Source organism: Enhydra lutris, unplaced genomic scaffold (genome assembly GCF_002288905.1).
Source record: "Enhydra lutris kenyoni isolate GAN:26980312 unplaced genomic scaffold, ASM228890v2 scaffoldscaffold86, whole genome shotgun sequence".
In the NCBI taxonomy this organism is placed as follows: Eukaryota; Metazoa; Chordata; class Mammalia; order Carnivora; family Mustelidae; genus Enhydra; species Enhydra lutris.
In genome coordinates, this window is record NW_019154170.1 from 1,032,909 (window position 1) to 1,047,007 (window position 14,099).

A 14,099-nucleotide genomic window follows, 5' to 3' on the forward strand; every position below is an offset into this window, starting at 1 on the left:
GATAAACTTCGTGTTATGTATGCATTTTTTAAAAGATTTTATTTATTAGAGCAGGCGGGTGCATGGGGGGGGCAGAGGGAGAGGAACAAACCCCACCTGGGGCTCCATCCCAGCACCCCCAGATCATGACCTGAGCAGGAGCTAGCTTCTTCACCAGACCCCCCCATTTATGTTTATTTTACAACAAGGAAAACACAAAGGTGAAGGTCACCTGAAGGGACAGCGAACGAAGAAGGTTAGAGACAAAAGCAAACGCCGGAACCCGGGGAAGAACTATGGGAAAGAACCAGCAGCAGCACGTGGTGAGGAGACTCCTGGCCGGATGGTGAAGGGAGAGAGCGCCACCTGCAGGTCGCTCGCTGCATTCTCGGGGACACCGGCGCGCCGCGCACCGCAGCCCCAGCCCATCTGTCCTCCTGCCAACATCGCGCTCCCACCCTTGGGGCAGAACAGACGCCCCATCCAGGAAACAGACACCAGCAGAAAGACACATCCGTAGTCATCACAGCTGCCAACCTGCACCTAGACCCACAGGCCAGCCTTCCCTCCGGGGCTGTGGGTAAACAACGTGGCCGGAGCCCGGGCAAACCCCCGGGAGCCACCAGCTTCTAAACCTTGCCCGGGGGGCCACCAGCTCCCAGACAGGCTTGCCTAGGCCAGAAGCCACCCCAGAACCCTCCCCCTGTACCAGATGGTTCCCATCAGCACACAGATAGGCTGGGTCATCTTCCACCTTTTTGGGGGGGTGTGGTTTTATCGTTGAGATGAAATCCACATAACATAAAATTAAACTTCAGCAGCAAAGAGTACACTTAAAAGTAAACCTTGGTGGCAGTTAGTGTATCTACAAGGCTATGCAACTGTTGTCTAATTCCGAAACATATCACATGGCAAAGAAGCGTTCGAAAAGATGTTCTGCACATCTGTGATCAGGGAATTGCAAATTAAAACAAGATACCGCCACGCACCTACTAAAAACCCAAACTGGGGGATGCCTGGGTGGCTCAGTGGGTTAAAGCCTCTGCCTTCGACTCAGGTCATGATTCCAGGGTCCTGGGATCGAGCCCCACATAGGGCTCTCAGCAAGGAGAAGCTCCCTCCTCCCCCCCCCCCCCCCCCCTGTTATCTCTGTGTGTCAAATAAATAAATAAAATCTTTAAACAAACAAACAAAAAAATCCCCCCAAACTGGGGATGCCTGAGGGGCTCAGTCAGTTAAGCGTCTGCCTTCAGCTCAGGTCATGATCCCTGGGTGGTGGGACCAAGCCCCACATCAGGCTCCCTGCTCAGCGGGAAGCCTGCATCTCCCTCTCCCTCTGCCTGCCCCTCCCCATGCTTGTATTCCATCAAATAAATAAAATCTTAAAAAATAGGCAGGCGCAGTTGTGTGCCAGATTGCCAAGACATCGTTCCCCAAGTACCAACCATCGCCTCCGGCTACCCTACCCTCTACCCTCGACCCGGCCAAATACAACATATCTCCGGAAGCCCGGAAGGCACAAGCCAACCAGTTGGCCGTAAGATCCCAACTTAAATGGGAGTATCTGCTTCAGTACTATGACCCCAAATGCCAAGAGCTCATCAAAGATCCTGTCTTGATTCGTTGCACCTAGGCAAGATCAGCAAACGTCTATCTCAATTTCAGACCCACTCCCAAGACTTCGCTCTTAGGAGCTCTGTTTGGAATTGGGCCCCTTTTCTTCTGGTTTTATGTTTTCAAAACTGACAGAGATAAGAAAGAAAAACTCACCCAGGAAGGAAAATTGGATCGAACATGGAACATTTCATATTAAGTCTGGCAGTGATGACTCTGTGTTTTAGATAAATCTATTTTTTAAATAAATCTATTAATCATTTTTTTTTAAATCTTAAAAAATAATAATAATAGGGGCACCTGGGTGGCTCAGTGGGTTAAGCCACTGCCTTCGGCTCAGGTCATGATCTCAGGGTCCTGGGATCGAGCCCCGCATCGGGCTCTCTGCTCAGCTGGGAGCCTGCTTCCCCCCTCTCTGCCTGCTGCTCTGCCTACTTGTGATGTCTCTCTGTCAAATTAATAAAATCTTTAAAAAAAAAAAGCTCTTTAAAAAATAATAATAATAAAGAAAAATAAAAGAACTTTTGAGGTATGACACACTGTTTATTTAGTCTGCTAAGGCGACCGTAACAAAACACTCCACACTGTAGGACTCAGTTTTTTTTTTCTTACAGTTCTGGAGACTAGAAGTCCAAGGTCAAGGTGCCAGGAAAGCTGGTTCCCTCTGAGGCCTCCCTCCTCTGCTGGCAGGTGGCCACCTTCTCCCTGTGATCGCATGTGGTCGTCCCTCCGTGTCCACATCCGTGAGGCTGCTCAGTGTATCCAAAATTTCCTTTGCCCAAAGGACACCCGACAGATTGGATCAGGGCCCACTCCAATGGCTTCCTGAATCACCTCCTTAAAGGCCCTGTCACAATTTTAAAAATTAACAGTAAATAATAAAGGCCCCATCCCTAAATATAGTCACATTTTGAGGTACAGAAGATTAGGGCTTCTGCACAGAAGATGGGAGGGGACACGACTCAGCCCACGACATACCCTAGAATACCCTAGAATTCACCCGCTACATTTTGGTTGATTTTAGGATTTTAGGGTATTTAGGATATTTTAGGATATTTGCATATTTTGTGCCACGAGCATTATGAGGAATTGTAGGGCATTTCAGCCCTCAAGGAGAAACCCCACAGCCTCTAGCTACCTACCCCTATCCCTCTCTCCTCCCCAGACCCCGGCAACCACTCTCTTTCTGCCCCTACCTGGGATATGAACGGGACCATATGATACCCGACCTTCTGCTCCTTTCACTTAGCGTATTTTCAAGGCTCTCCTGTGCTGTAACAGGACTTCACTCCTTTTTACGGCTGAGTAAGACCCCATCGTACAGATGGGCCCCATCAGGTTTATCCATTCATCCGATGATGGACCTTTCCACTGGTTCTATATCTGGGCTCTTGGCGACTGGCTGGCTGGGAACATTCATCTACAGCAAATACGTTCTGAATAAATGAAGAAACCTAATCATGTAACCCAAAGAACCCCATCCAAGTGGAAATTTCACACCGTAATGAGAATAGAAGAAAGCATCCAAAAGATTCCTTTCTTCCCCGTTCTGGCTTTTTGTTCCGCATTACAAATTATAATATAAGTGTGGCTTCAGCACAAAGTGTACCTACACACAGCCGTTACTAAACCAATTTGGCAGAAACAAAACAAATGAAAAAAAAAAAACCTTGTCCTGAGCCAGAAGCTTTCAGTTAGATAAATCACTGCCTTAAAGAGGGATTTTTTCGTATTGCAGGAAGACCCTTCAAAGCCTAAGTCAGACCATGCATCTCTCTGCTGAAAACTCCGAGAGGACCCACCATACCTCCCTCACTCTGTGCCTCCCCCCACCACCCCAGCCATCTCTGACATCACCTCTTACCACTGCACCACCCCCTCCACAAGCCTCCTGACTTCCTGTTTCTGGAACGCACTTCTGCCTCAGGCCTTTGCACTTGCTGTTTGCTCTTCTCAGAATGCTCTCCACCTACATACCCGCACTGTTCAACTTACTTCCTTCATGTCTCCCCTCGAATGTCTCCGTGTTCTGGAAGCCTCTTTTGATTATCAAATAGAAAGATAGTGACCCTTCTTCCCCCAACCCAGCAAGCCCACCCCTCCTCCTTTGGTACTCAGATCCCAGAACTTAGCACCGTCGGACACTGATGTACTGTTTTAGTAGGGTTTAGTAGCTGACCATCTGCTCCATCACGCCACCTCCACTAACTCCTCTCCATGGGGGAAGGGGTCTTGTTCCGTTCAGGCAAGTCTCCAGCACCTACAATGCCTGCCACCCTGTCGGTGCTCAATGAATATTTGTCCTCCTCCACAAACTAACCTAGAAATGCACTGCAATCCCAAAGTCCCAAGTCGATATTTTCTGAAATGCTACACACCCGTGAAAAGATTCACACACTACCTGTCAGAGGTGCTGGTTCCAGAACATTACGAGTGTGCTAAATGCCAGGGAATTGTTCTCTTTAAAATGATTAATTTTCTCTTACGTCAATTTCACATCAATAAACAATGGCTTGGTGTAATACTATCACGCTCCTATTAGAATGGCTAAAATTTCAAAGGTTGCCCACAGCAAGCGAAGGGACAAGAATACGTTGCTTGGGGAGAAAAGTAAGAGTGCACCCACTCTGTAAGGCACGTTGGCATTTCTTTAAAATTAAAAGGGGCACCTGGTTGGCTCAGTCAGTAGCACTTGTGACTCTTGATCTCAGGGTTGTGAGTTCAAGCCCCATTTTGGGCATGGAGGCTACTTAAAAAAATTAAATTAAATTAAATATATACCTACCACGTGATGCAGCCACTCCACTCCTGGGGTACTTACCCAAAAGGAGTAAGAGCACATGAAGAAACTTAAACCTAACTTCATAGCAGGGGCACCTGGGTGGCTCAGTCGTTAAGCCTCTGCCTTTGGCTCAGGTCATGATTCCAGGCTCCTGGGATGGAGCCTGCTTCCGGCTCCCTGCTCGGTGTGGAGCCTGCTTCCCCCCCTCCCTCTGCCTGCCTCTCTGCCTACTTGTGATCTCTATCAAGTGGGTAAATTTAAAAAAAAAAAACTTAAAAAAAAATGAGTTAACTTTTAGTACATGCAACAATGGGTACAGATCTTAAATGTGTCACGTAAAAGACACCAGATAGAACAGGCCACCTATTACCTGCGTCTAGAACTGCAGTGGGGGCTCAGTCGGAAGAGCGTGAAACTCTTGATCTTGGGGCTGAGAGTTTGAGCCCCACCTTAGGTACAGAGATTATTTAAATAAATATTGTTTTAAAATAGAAACGTGATGAATCTATAGTGTCAGAAGCCAATCAGTCATTGCCTGGGTCATGAGGGGGGTAATAAAAAAGGGGCACAGGGAAACGCAGGGGGAAGACCCTTGAACACTTGATGTAGCTGTAAGAAGTACGGCATCAGAGGCCGCCTATGGTGCGACTCCATCGTTATGATATATCCAGATCTGGCAATCCCACAGAAACAGAAAGGGGGTTATTAGGAGCCGGGGGCTGGGGAACGGCGATGGGGAGTGAGTGCTAATGGGGGCAGAGTTTCCTTTTGGGGGATGGCAAGGTCTTGGAACTAGGTGCCCAACACTGTGAATGTACTAAGCACCATGGAATGTCTACTTAAACTGGTTATGGTTAATCCAATGTTAATTTTTCCTTAATTAAAAAAAAAGAGGAAGGTCAAGAGTTAGAGAGACAAGCACACACCCGTCCCCCCTGCTCCCATCCTCCCCTGGAGCCCCCCCTCACACCGGCTCCCAGCCACCTGCCAGGGTCCACCGCCTCCTCTTCCTGGGCTCCCCAAACACTGCCCTCCCCAACTTTTAAATTTGGACTGTCCTTATGGTTTCCTGGAAGTGACTCACTGAGCCCGCTACACGGGACAGCAGAGTGAGCTCCACTCTGGGGAACAGAGGCAGCTGAAACCCCAGCCTCCTCAGAGCGACAGACACTGGTCCCCGTGCCTGTCCCAGCAAGCAGATGACAGAACTGCTGTCCCTTATTACATTACACAGAACTGCTGTCATCTGCATGCTGGGACAGGCACAGGGACCAATGTCTGTCTATGGGCATAGCCGTGGGCCCACAGATAGTCAGCTGGCTGATGGAAACAGGAGTCCCCCCACACCTGCCTGCCCCATCCTCTGCCCTCTCCCCTCTTTGTGGAAGGTGGCCTGCAAGGATGGCACCATGATGCGGGTCCTGTCAAGGTTCATTCCCTTGAGTGGTCCCCACGCACATCTGGGCTAACCTGGGACTCCACAGAAGCAAGAGAAGGCATCAAAAGGGACGCTGGGCTGTCTCGCTCTGGGGGCCTGGGGGGTGGGGTGCACTGCCCTGGCCATCCCAAGGCACCAGACATGCCAGAGAAATTCTAGATGCTGATGTCCACCCGGCCCAGCCCCCAGAGGACAGCAGCCACCATTCACTACATGGAACGGAAGAACGGCAGCAGACGTGACAGAAAACACGTGGCGGGGGGTTTGCTCCTCTGAACCCATGTGATGCCGACGGATGAGCCAGACCTCTGCTTAGGTGACATGTGACAGTGGCTTCATACCCCCCTTCCTCCCTTGCCCTCTGACCCACTGATGCTGACCACACCTGAGCAAAGGGGAGAAAAACCTAAAAACAAGAAAATCCAACCCAGCTCCGAGCAACACTGCCAGATAAGGAATTCGTTTGCCCTGCCCCTCAAACTCCCTCTTTCAGAAAGCCCTGGGGGGCCTAGTTGATTGCCCAAGTTACCCCACTTCTCCCTCCCAGCCTCAATTCCTCTTTTTATGCTTCAAATTCACTAAAAAAGGGGACACTTGGGGGGCTCAGTCGGTGAAGCGTCTGCCTTCAGCTCAGGTCATGATCTCAGGATCCTGGGATCGAGCCCCGCATCGGGCTCTCTGCTCAGTGGGGAGCCTGCTTCCCTCTCTCCCTCTGCCCGCCTCTCTGCCTACTTGTGATTTCTGTCAAATAAATAAAATCTTAAAAATAAATAAATAGATAAATAAATCCATCAGTAAAGTGTGAATCCCCAAAACCCTGGACACCCCACCCTCAGACCTGACAAAGGCAGAGCCCCAGGTCCACTCTCTCTCTAGGTTCCCCGTGACCTCGCTGTATGGCCCTCGAGGCTGCCGTGTGCCCTCTTGTGAGGACTCGTGAGTCATCGCCCTCGTTCCTCGAAGTTTCCAGATAGTCTTTGCTGAAATGCGTCCAGCGATCCTAAGAAGAACAAGGGCCGGCCCAGCCGTAACAGTGGCTGCAGACAGGAAAGTGAAGTGGGGGCGGGCCGGACAGAGCAGAAACCCAGGCGGATGCCCCAGGCGCTCCTAGCCCATGGTGGCACTGTCAACAGGCCAGTACCTACAGGACAGGCGGCGCCTGCTCCCAGAGCCCACTGGGATTATTCAAACGAGCCAACCCCAATCCCGCCTGCCCACAGGAACCACAATAAACGTTCTTGCCCACGTTCTCCTCGAGCTCCCTCCGCCTCCTGACCCTGGTGCTTTCTTCCCCTGCATGGGGTAGTGTGCCCCCCGCCCCCCATCTTTTGGGAACTGTGAGTCTTTTCAGTGGCAGTCCACAGCCCAGACCACAAAGCCCACATGTTAAAACTGGGTGGACGGGGCGCCTGGGGGGCTCAGTGGGTTAAAGTCTCTGCCTTCAGCTCCGGTCATGATCCCAGGGTCCTGGGATCGAGCCCCAAGTCAGGTTCTCTGCTCAGCAGGGAGCCTGCTTCCCTTCCTCTCTCTCTGCCTGCTTCTCTGCCTACTTCTGATCCGTCAAATAAACAAATAAAACCGTTAAAAAAAAAAAACAAAACAAAACTGGGTGGAGCCCAGACCAGCCCTGGGACGTCCAGCTTACATCTCCAAAAGAGCGAGAAGCCTGACGGACAGCGGTCCCCGAGGACTCTGCACAGGGGCCGGTGGGTAAGGAAGACCACCCGATGCCCCAGCCCCACCGCTGCCTCCTCTGGGTCCCAAGAAGCCAGAGGCAGAGCAGCTGAGGGAGCGCCCAGGGCTGGGTCCCCGAGTCCCACCCTCTGGGGACACTGCCACCATGGAGGAGGGGCTGGGAGACCCTGGGCTGCCCGGGCAGAGGGAGACAGAGGCCCGGAGGCAGACGGAGGATGTGAAGTAACTTTAATCAGCAGCTTCCGATGCGGACAGGAGGAGTGCCTACGTGTGGGGCCACTCCCGGGAGCAGACTGGGGCCAGCCCCTCCGTGCCGGCTGCGGTGCACTCCCCCCATGCGGGGCCCCGGCACCCCCCGCCTCTCTGGGGCCAGCTGCAGGAGCTCAGCTCCATGGTGCTGCCTGGCCAGAAGGACCAACGGCTGAGGGCTGGTGTGCCAGCACCCGTGCGCCGCCGCGGATGTCCAAGGTCTCCAGAGCTGCCGCCGCTCCGGGACCGGGAGCCTGGGTGGCAAGGGCTCGTCCTCAGAGCAGCGAGGTCTTCCTGTCTGACAGCAGCAGGGACTCCTTCACGACCACCAGCAGCCCCAGCGGGTGCAGGCGCCCCCGGGCACAGAACCGGGACAGCACGAACAGGGAGATGGCGGCCACACCGGCACTGAGCACCACTGCAGGGTCAGACAGGCGGGAGTCAGCAGGAGCAGGAACTGGACGCACAGAGAAGGGGGTCTGCAGCCTGTGTCCTCCCCAAGCCCCAGGAGAAGGAGGGCCTGGCCATCTTACCCGCAGCTGCGATAACCCCACAAGCACTCCGGTTTCCAGACTGGACGGAGTCCTCGTCCCCAGTGGGGGTGGCTGTGACATTCCTGAGAGAGGGGACACTGTGCGGGGTCATGGGGGTCCCCGTGGATGTGGCAGTCCCTTCCTGGAGGGGCTCAGTTTCTGCAATAAGTCCAGGCATTCAGCAGCTGGGGGTGGGCACTGGCAGGGGGGCGGGGAGACCACGGGGACACGAACATGTGTTCCAAATGCGGGGGACAGGGGTGGGAGGGACCTTGCGGCTCATCTCCCGCTGCCCCCAGAGGATGCAGGCCCAGGTGGATGCAAGTGTCCACACTTAGCCTGGTCACCCACCAGAGGGTGTCAAGTGTCCTTATCTAACGGCCAGCCCTCCCCACCCCTCCAGGCACGCTGAGGTCCCAGGGCACACACCACAGCCAAGCTCATCACTGGAGTCGGGACAGTCAGGATGGCCATCACAGAGCCACGTGTGTGGGACACAGGCACCGCCCAGCAGGCAGCGGAGCTCCCCCGCCGGGCAGGACTGGGAACTGCAGTTGTGACTGTTCTCAACGATGCCATCTGGGCAGTCAGCGATGTTGTCACAAGGGCAGGGGCTGCCAGTGGGTGGCCAGCACTCTCCGTCCTGGGCACAAGGCTTGATCCCTGGGGTACAAGGTCAGTCAGGTCCCAAACACCCACCCAACAGTGCTGCGGTACGCCCCTCCACCAAGCCCCCTCATAAGCCCCTGCCTTCCAGGAACAGGTGACCTTAGAAAATCCACACATCCTAAAGATCCCCCCTTGTTAGCTCCACCTGCCGAGGCCTGGCCTCCCTTCAAGCCCTTCTTCCCGAGCCCCGCCCCCAAGTCCCCTTCCCAGTAAACCCACCTCTTCTTGTAAGACCTGCCCACTCTCAGGCCCCGCCCCATCACCCCCAAGACCACACCCCTTGCACCAGCGCCTCACCCCCTGCGGCCCCGACCCCGACCCCAGAGCGAAGCCACTCACTGCAGTCCTCCTCATCGCTGCCATCGGGGCAGTCCTTGTCACCGTCGCAGCGCAGAGTGCGGGGCACGCAGAAGCCACTCGTGCGGCACTGGAAGCTGGTGGGCGAGCAGGAGCCTACAAGGGGCACACAAGTGAGGTCTGGGAGGCGCCAGGCCAGGGGCATGGAGGTTACAGACTGCGACCACTAGGAGACAGGCCAGGTCCCAGGGCGCTGGAATGACACTGGTAGCCACCATTTGCGGAGGACCTACTCGGTGGGAGGCCTGGAGCGCAGGTTCTCCTGCCATGCCCATGCTGCAGAAGACACTGAGGAGAGTGACAAAGCCCCAGGCTGCAGCGCTGGTGGCAGAGTCCAGGTCTGAACCCAGGTCTCACTGATCCCAGAGTCTTTACCAGGCTCCAGGCCAGACGGTCTCCCCAAGAGGCCCTCCAAGATCCACAGTTCAAAGCACTGGGGTAGCGGCCATCTCCAAGCCTGCCCCGGACCAGGCCCGTGGTCAGGGTCAGCAGGGCCCATTATATCCCACCTGCTTAGCCAAGGGGAAACTGAGGCCCTGGGCAGAGGACCTGCTTAGTTAGCAAGGCTTGTCCACTCACCTCCTAAATTCCTCCCAGATCTAACCACCTTCCCCATCCTGAATGTGCCGCCTCCTCACAAGGCCCTGTCCCCATCTCCATTTGGACACTGGGGACCTCAGAGTCACATCATTCAGTCACTTGCCCTTGCCCTCCCCTCTGCTCAAAACCATGCCCCCTTCCCCTGACCCTCTTGTGCCAAATCCGTTTTGTCTATGGGGTCGCAAGGCCCGGTCCAGCCCCACTGCGAACAATTCCTGGACCTCACCGCCTCCCTCCTCCTCCCTCTTCAACCAGCTCCCTCTGCCCTGGCCTGCTCACTGTTCTCCAAGAGGCCCGGCTCGCTCCCACCTCAGGGACTTTGCCTGTGCTGGTTCCTGGCCCAGTCCTCCCTCTCTTCTCCCCACTCTGCAACTGGTGATTCCTCCTCAGCTTTCAGATCTCAGCTTTTTTCTCGGAGAGGGTCTCCTGCACCTCTCAGGGAGGCCTGACGCTCTGCCTTCCCCCAATAATAACGGTCCTCAAACTGGTATCCACACAGACTGGACACGTGGTGGAGATCAGGGCCGGGACCTCGTGCCCGCAAGCCCAGGGCGATACAGACACGAGTCACACCAAGGTCCAGGCTGTGTCCTGATGAGAGCTGAGCCTTCCTGGGCCCCAGGCAGTGAGGCTCAGGCTACGTGCTGATTTGGAGGAGCATGGAAGGGCCTAGAACGTGGGCCAGCAGGAGGGAATCTAACAGACCGAGGAAAGGAATGGCCTTTAAGGCTCTTCTCTTGGGTGCAGTGGTGGGGGAGAAGGGGGTGGCGCAAATACCTGCTTGGCCCCAACTTAGTGGCTCTCCAGTCCATCCTGGTACTCTTGCCACTTTCACCTTTACTTGGGCCTGTGCCTCCAGACCCCCTGTTCCCCACAGCCAGTCCATCTACAGGCCCCCAGGCACAATGATACCTGTGGCCCACACAGTCCCGGAGCTTTTGAAGTCAGGAAGAGGTATGGCCGGACCTGGATCTGGCTTCCTTCCCCAGGGGGTTGGGGGTGTCTGGCCATCTCTGGGTGCGGTTTCCTCTCCAGGCCTAGCCATTCTCAGCCCTGCCAACCTCCAGACCTCCCTCCCTGGAGTGTGGGTTCTTCCTGGATACTGGGGGGGAGAGGGGGGGCAAAGCACAGCACACCAGGCCTCATAGGGCTGTGGGGTCAGACAGGAGTTAGAAGTGACCAGTGGAGGAAAAAAAGAAAAAGTGACCGGTGACTTTCCCGTCCAGCCTCAGTTCCCTCTCCTGTAAAAGGAGCACGCTAGGAGTCCCTATCTCAGGGTCGGGAGAAGAGGAGACCACTTGCAGTTTGGTACTTGGTTAAAGTGAGTCCTGCCCCCTTAAAGGACCCAGGAACATTTAGCCTGTAAAGGCAGGGTCTTTGGGATGAGCCAGGAGACCAGATCAGACGGGAGCTCACAGCTGAAAGCGAGGATCACCTGTGCCTACAGGGAGATCACTCTATCCCACTGCTCTGGGAACCTCAGAGATGGCCACCAAGATCACTTAGGCCCAGGAGCAGGTGTCCAAGGGCCTGGGATTACCGGGAGGGAGAGAAACCTTTTGCTCTCTAAGGCCAGAGGAGGAAGGCGCAGGGATGGGGAGGGTGGGGCCTGGTGGCCCAGGAAACTCAGCCATATGGCCTCGGGGTCGGACGGGGGTATATTCGCCGCAGCTGCTGCTAAGAGGCACCAGGTGACCGGCCATGCAGTTAGAGGTCGGACAACCGGAGCCTCCAGCAAGCCTTCATGCCCACGCTGGGCTGAAGGGCGGCTTGGAGGTGACAAGGGGATCCGCCAAAGCGGAGCGGGAGTGGGGCGTGAGAAGGCAGAAGCCGGGCAGCGAGAGGCAGGCAGGGCCACCCAGGCGACGGTCGCTCTCTGGGGAAGACTGGCTCAAGGGCCGGGCTCCCTGCACGCCAGAGTCTCGAGCCACGTGCGCGGGGAGTGTCTGGGACCCACGAGCGGCACAGCCAATGGCGAGGCGCCGCCGGCGCGCGGGGCGGGCCGGCGGAGGGACGCGCGCGCGGGGTACGCGGGGCGCGGAGCTCACTCACCTGGGGCCTGGGCCAAGGACTGGGTCGGCACCGGGGTCGGGGCTGCCTGCAGGCCCAGCCCGAAGCCGAACAGCAGCCGCAGCGCCAGGCCCAGGGCTGCCGGCCACCGCACTCCGCCCTGCGCCATGCAGCGTCTCGCCGCTCCGCCCCCGCCCTGGAACTAACCTTGCGCCGACCCGGCCTCGCTTTTATCCCCGCGCACGCGCGCCGCCGTCGGGGGCGGGGCCCACGCCTCAAGGATCCGCGGCGCCCCCGGCTACGCTACCCTAAAGGTCCGAATACGAGGGGACCCACAATTTGAGGCTCTAACCCACTTTTCCTAGTGACAAGGTCTATGGAAAAATCCCGGGCCGTTTGAAGTTAGAAACTGTGGGGATATAAAGGAACTCGTCGGTGTCTACTCACAACATCGAAGGCGTCGCAAGGATCCCGCAGCAAATGTGACTAATTATCATAGTTAATATGGCAGCCACCCCCTGAGGCACGCTCCAGCCTATGCCTCCTCCAGCTTCTTTTCTGCGCCCAGCTTTGCTACTTTGCTCACTTTGACTTAGTGTCTCATGACCCACTAGAAGGTCAGCGGTAGGACAGGGGTGCTGTGTTGTTCATTGCGTCCCCAGTGCCCAGCACAGGGTCTGCCACCATAGCGGGCTCTTCAATATTTAGTGAATAAATGAATGAAACACTTCCAGAAGTTCCATCAGGGGTCCTGCCCCTCGCACCTGGGAGCGCTCACCCACGCCCACTGCCTCCTTCAGTCTTCCTCACCGGGAGGTAGATCGTATTCTTCCGAAACAAGATACACAAAGGCCGCCCGTGGGCTTTCTCTTCTCATGCTTAACCCATACACATAAAATACAAATCTTCTGGGGCGACTGGGGGGGCTCAGTCGGTTAAGCGTCCGCCTTTCCCTGGGGTCATGATCCTTAGGGTCTTGGGATCAAGCCTTAGCATTGGGCTTCCCCGCTCAGCGGGGAGCTTGCTTCTCCCTCTCCCGGCGGCTCTGACTACTTGTGCGCTCTGTGTCAAATAAATAAATATTTTAAAAAAAATACAAACCTTCTACAGACTTTCTAGCCAATCAGAGGCTGAGTTTTCTCGAAAATAAATACTTTATCAATAGCTCTGCCTTCAGAAGAGGCAACAGGTGGACTGCCAGCAGAACCCCAGACAAGTGGTGCTCCCTCAGTGCTAGGTGTACAAGCATTGACCATCACCCCAAACCCCCACCCCCGTTTCCTGGGGAGCAACACTAAAGCATCCCGAGTTTTCCCACAAGGGGCTCTGTTTGCAGGTTGTTGGCAAGCTTCACGATTTGAAAATGTTGAAAGTTATAGCTGTTTTTGGAGTGTGTATATTATATGTGTTTGTCGGGGTTTTCTGTTAAAAAAAAAAAAAATCTCCCAAATATCCCAGGGGAAATGGGTAAGAGGCAAAGGTGTACAGGTGCAGAGGCAGGTGGAAAGCTGACAAACAGGACTGTGCATGGCAGGGGTGGGGAGTGCCCCATCTTTGAGGCTCAGAGGTCTCTGGGGTGCAGGGATAAAAGCTGAAGACGCCGTGGATCTGTAGTAGTTAGGCGGACTCATCAGCTGTCAGGTTCAATGTTCTTGAGCCTAGCAAGTTCTTGTCCTTCCATTCCTGTTTTTCTGCCGAGGGGGTGTGGCATCATCCATGACCTCCCAGGATTGCTACACAAAGGAGCCGAGAGCCCCAGAGCGTTCAAAACAGTCCCTAGTGCGCAGACCTCAGGTGTCAGACCGCCTTCCCACCCCCACTCCCTTGCGAAACTTCAAGTCTGTGTCACCGGAACTATTCAGCCCTCAGGGCAGCTTCCTTGTGACCTCAGGACACCCTGCCCAGACTTCCTCTCCCTCCCAATCTCTTTCCTGAATCTGACTCAGCCTTTGCTCCAATTAGAGTCCCACGGCCTCCAGAAAGCCTGTCCTGAGGGCTGCAGCCGGGAGTTTTCTCCCAGGTGAGCTTTTAGCATTTCTATCGCCAACTCTGAGGCTCCAAGATACATCCTGCCTTGCTCTTGGCTTCCAGAGAGCAGGGCAGTAGCAACACCCAGATCTTCCTACATCTCCTCACCTACTGAAGGACTGTGGGGGTTCTTCCGCAGGGCAGC

The 14,099-nt window shown here is 55.1% G+C and overlaps 1 protein-coding gene and 1 pseudogene across 3 annotated transcripts; one reads left to right on the forward strand and one right to left on the reverse strand.

The window, feature by feature from the left end:
* The first annotated feature begins 275 nt into the window (after nt 1–275).
* Nucleotides 276–1,793, forward strand: LOC111161641 (annotated as a pseudogene).
* Nucleotides 1,794–7,719: 5,926 nt separating this feature from the next.
* On the reverse strand, nt 7,720–12,144 carry LOC111161806 (CD320 molecule). Of its 3 annotated transcripts, none has more exons than XM_022525779.1 (5): nt 11,969–12,144; nt 9,299–9,412; nt 8,720–8,953; nt 8,291–8,373; nt 7,720–8,175 (listed from the first exon to the last, which is right to left on the reverse strand). In XM_022525779.1, the coding sequence occupies exons 1-5, from the start codon at nt 12,093–12,095 to the stop codon at nt 8,077–8,079; spliced, it is 657 nt and encodes a 218-aa protein (XP_022381487.1). In that variant the 5' UTR covers nt 12,096–12,144; the 3' UTR covers nt 7,720–8,076. The 3 variants fall into 3 exon arrangements, with proteins under 3 accessions (XP_022381487.1, XP_022381485.1, XP_022381486.1); XM_022525777.1 differs by having other exon boundaries at nt 8,291–8,449; XM_022525778.1 differs by lacking the exon at nt 11,969–12,144 and having other exon boundaries at nt 8,291–8,449; nt 9,299–9,605.
* Nucleotides 12,145–14,099: the final 1,955 nt, after the last annotated feature.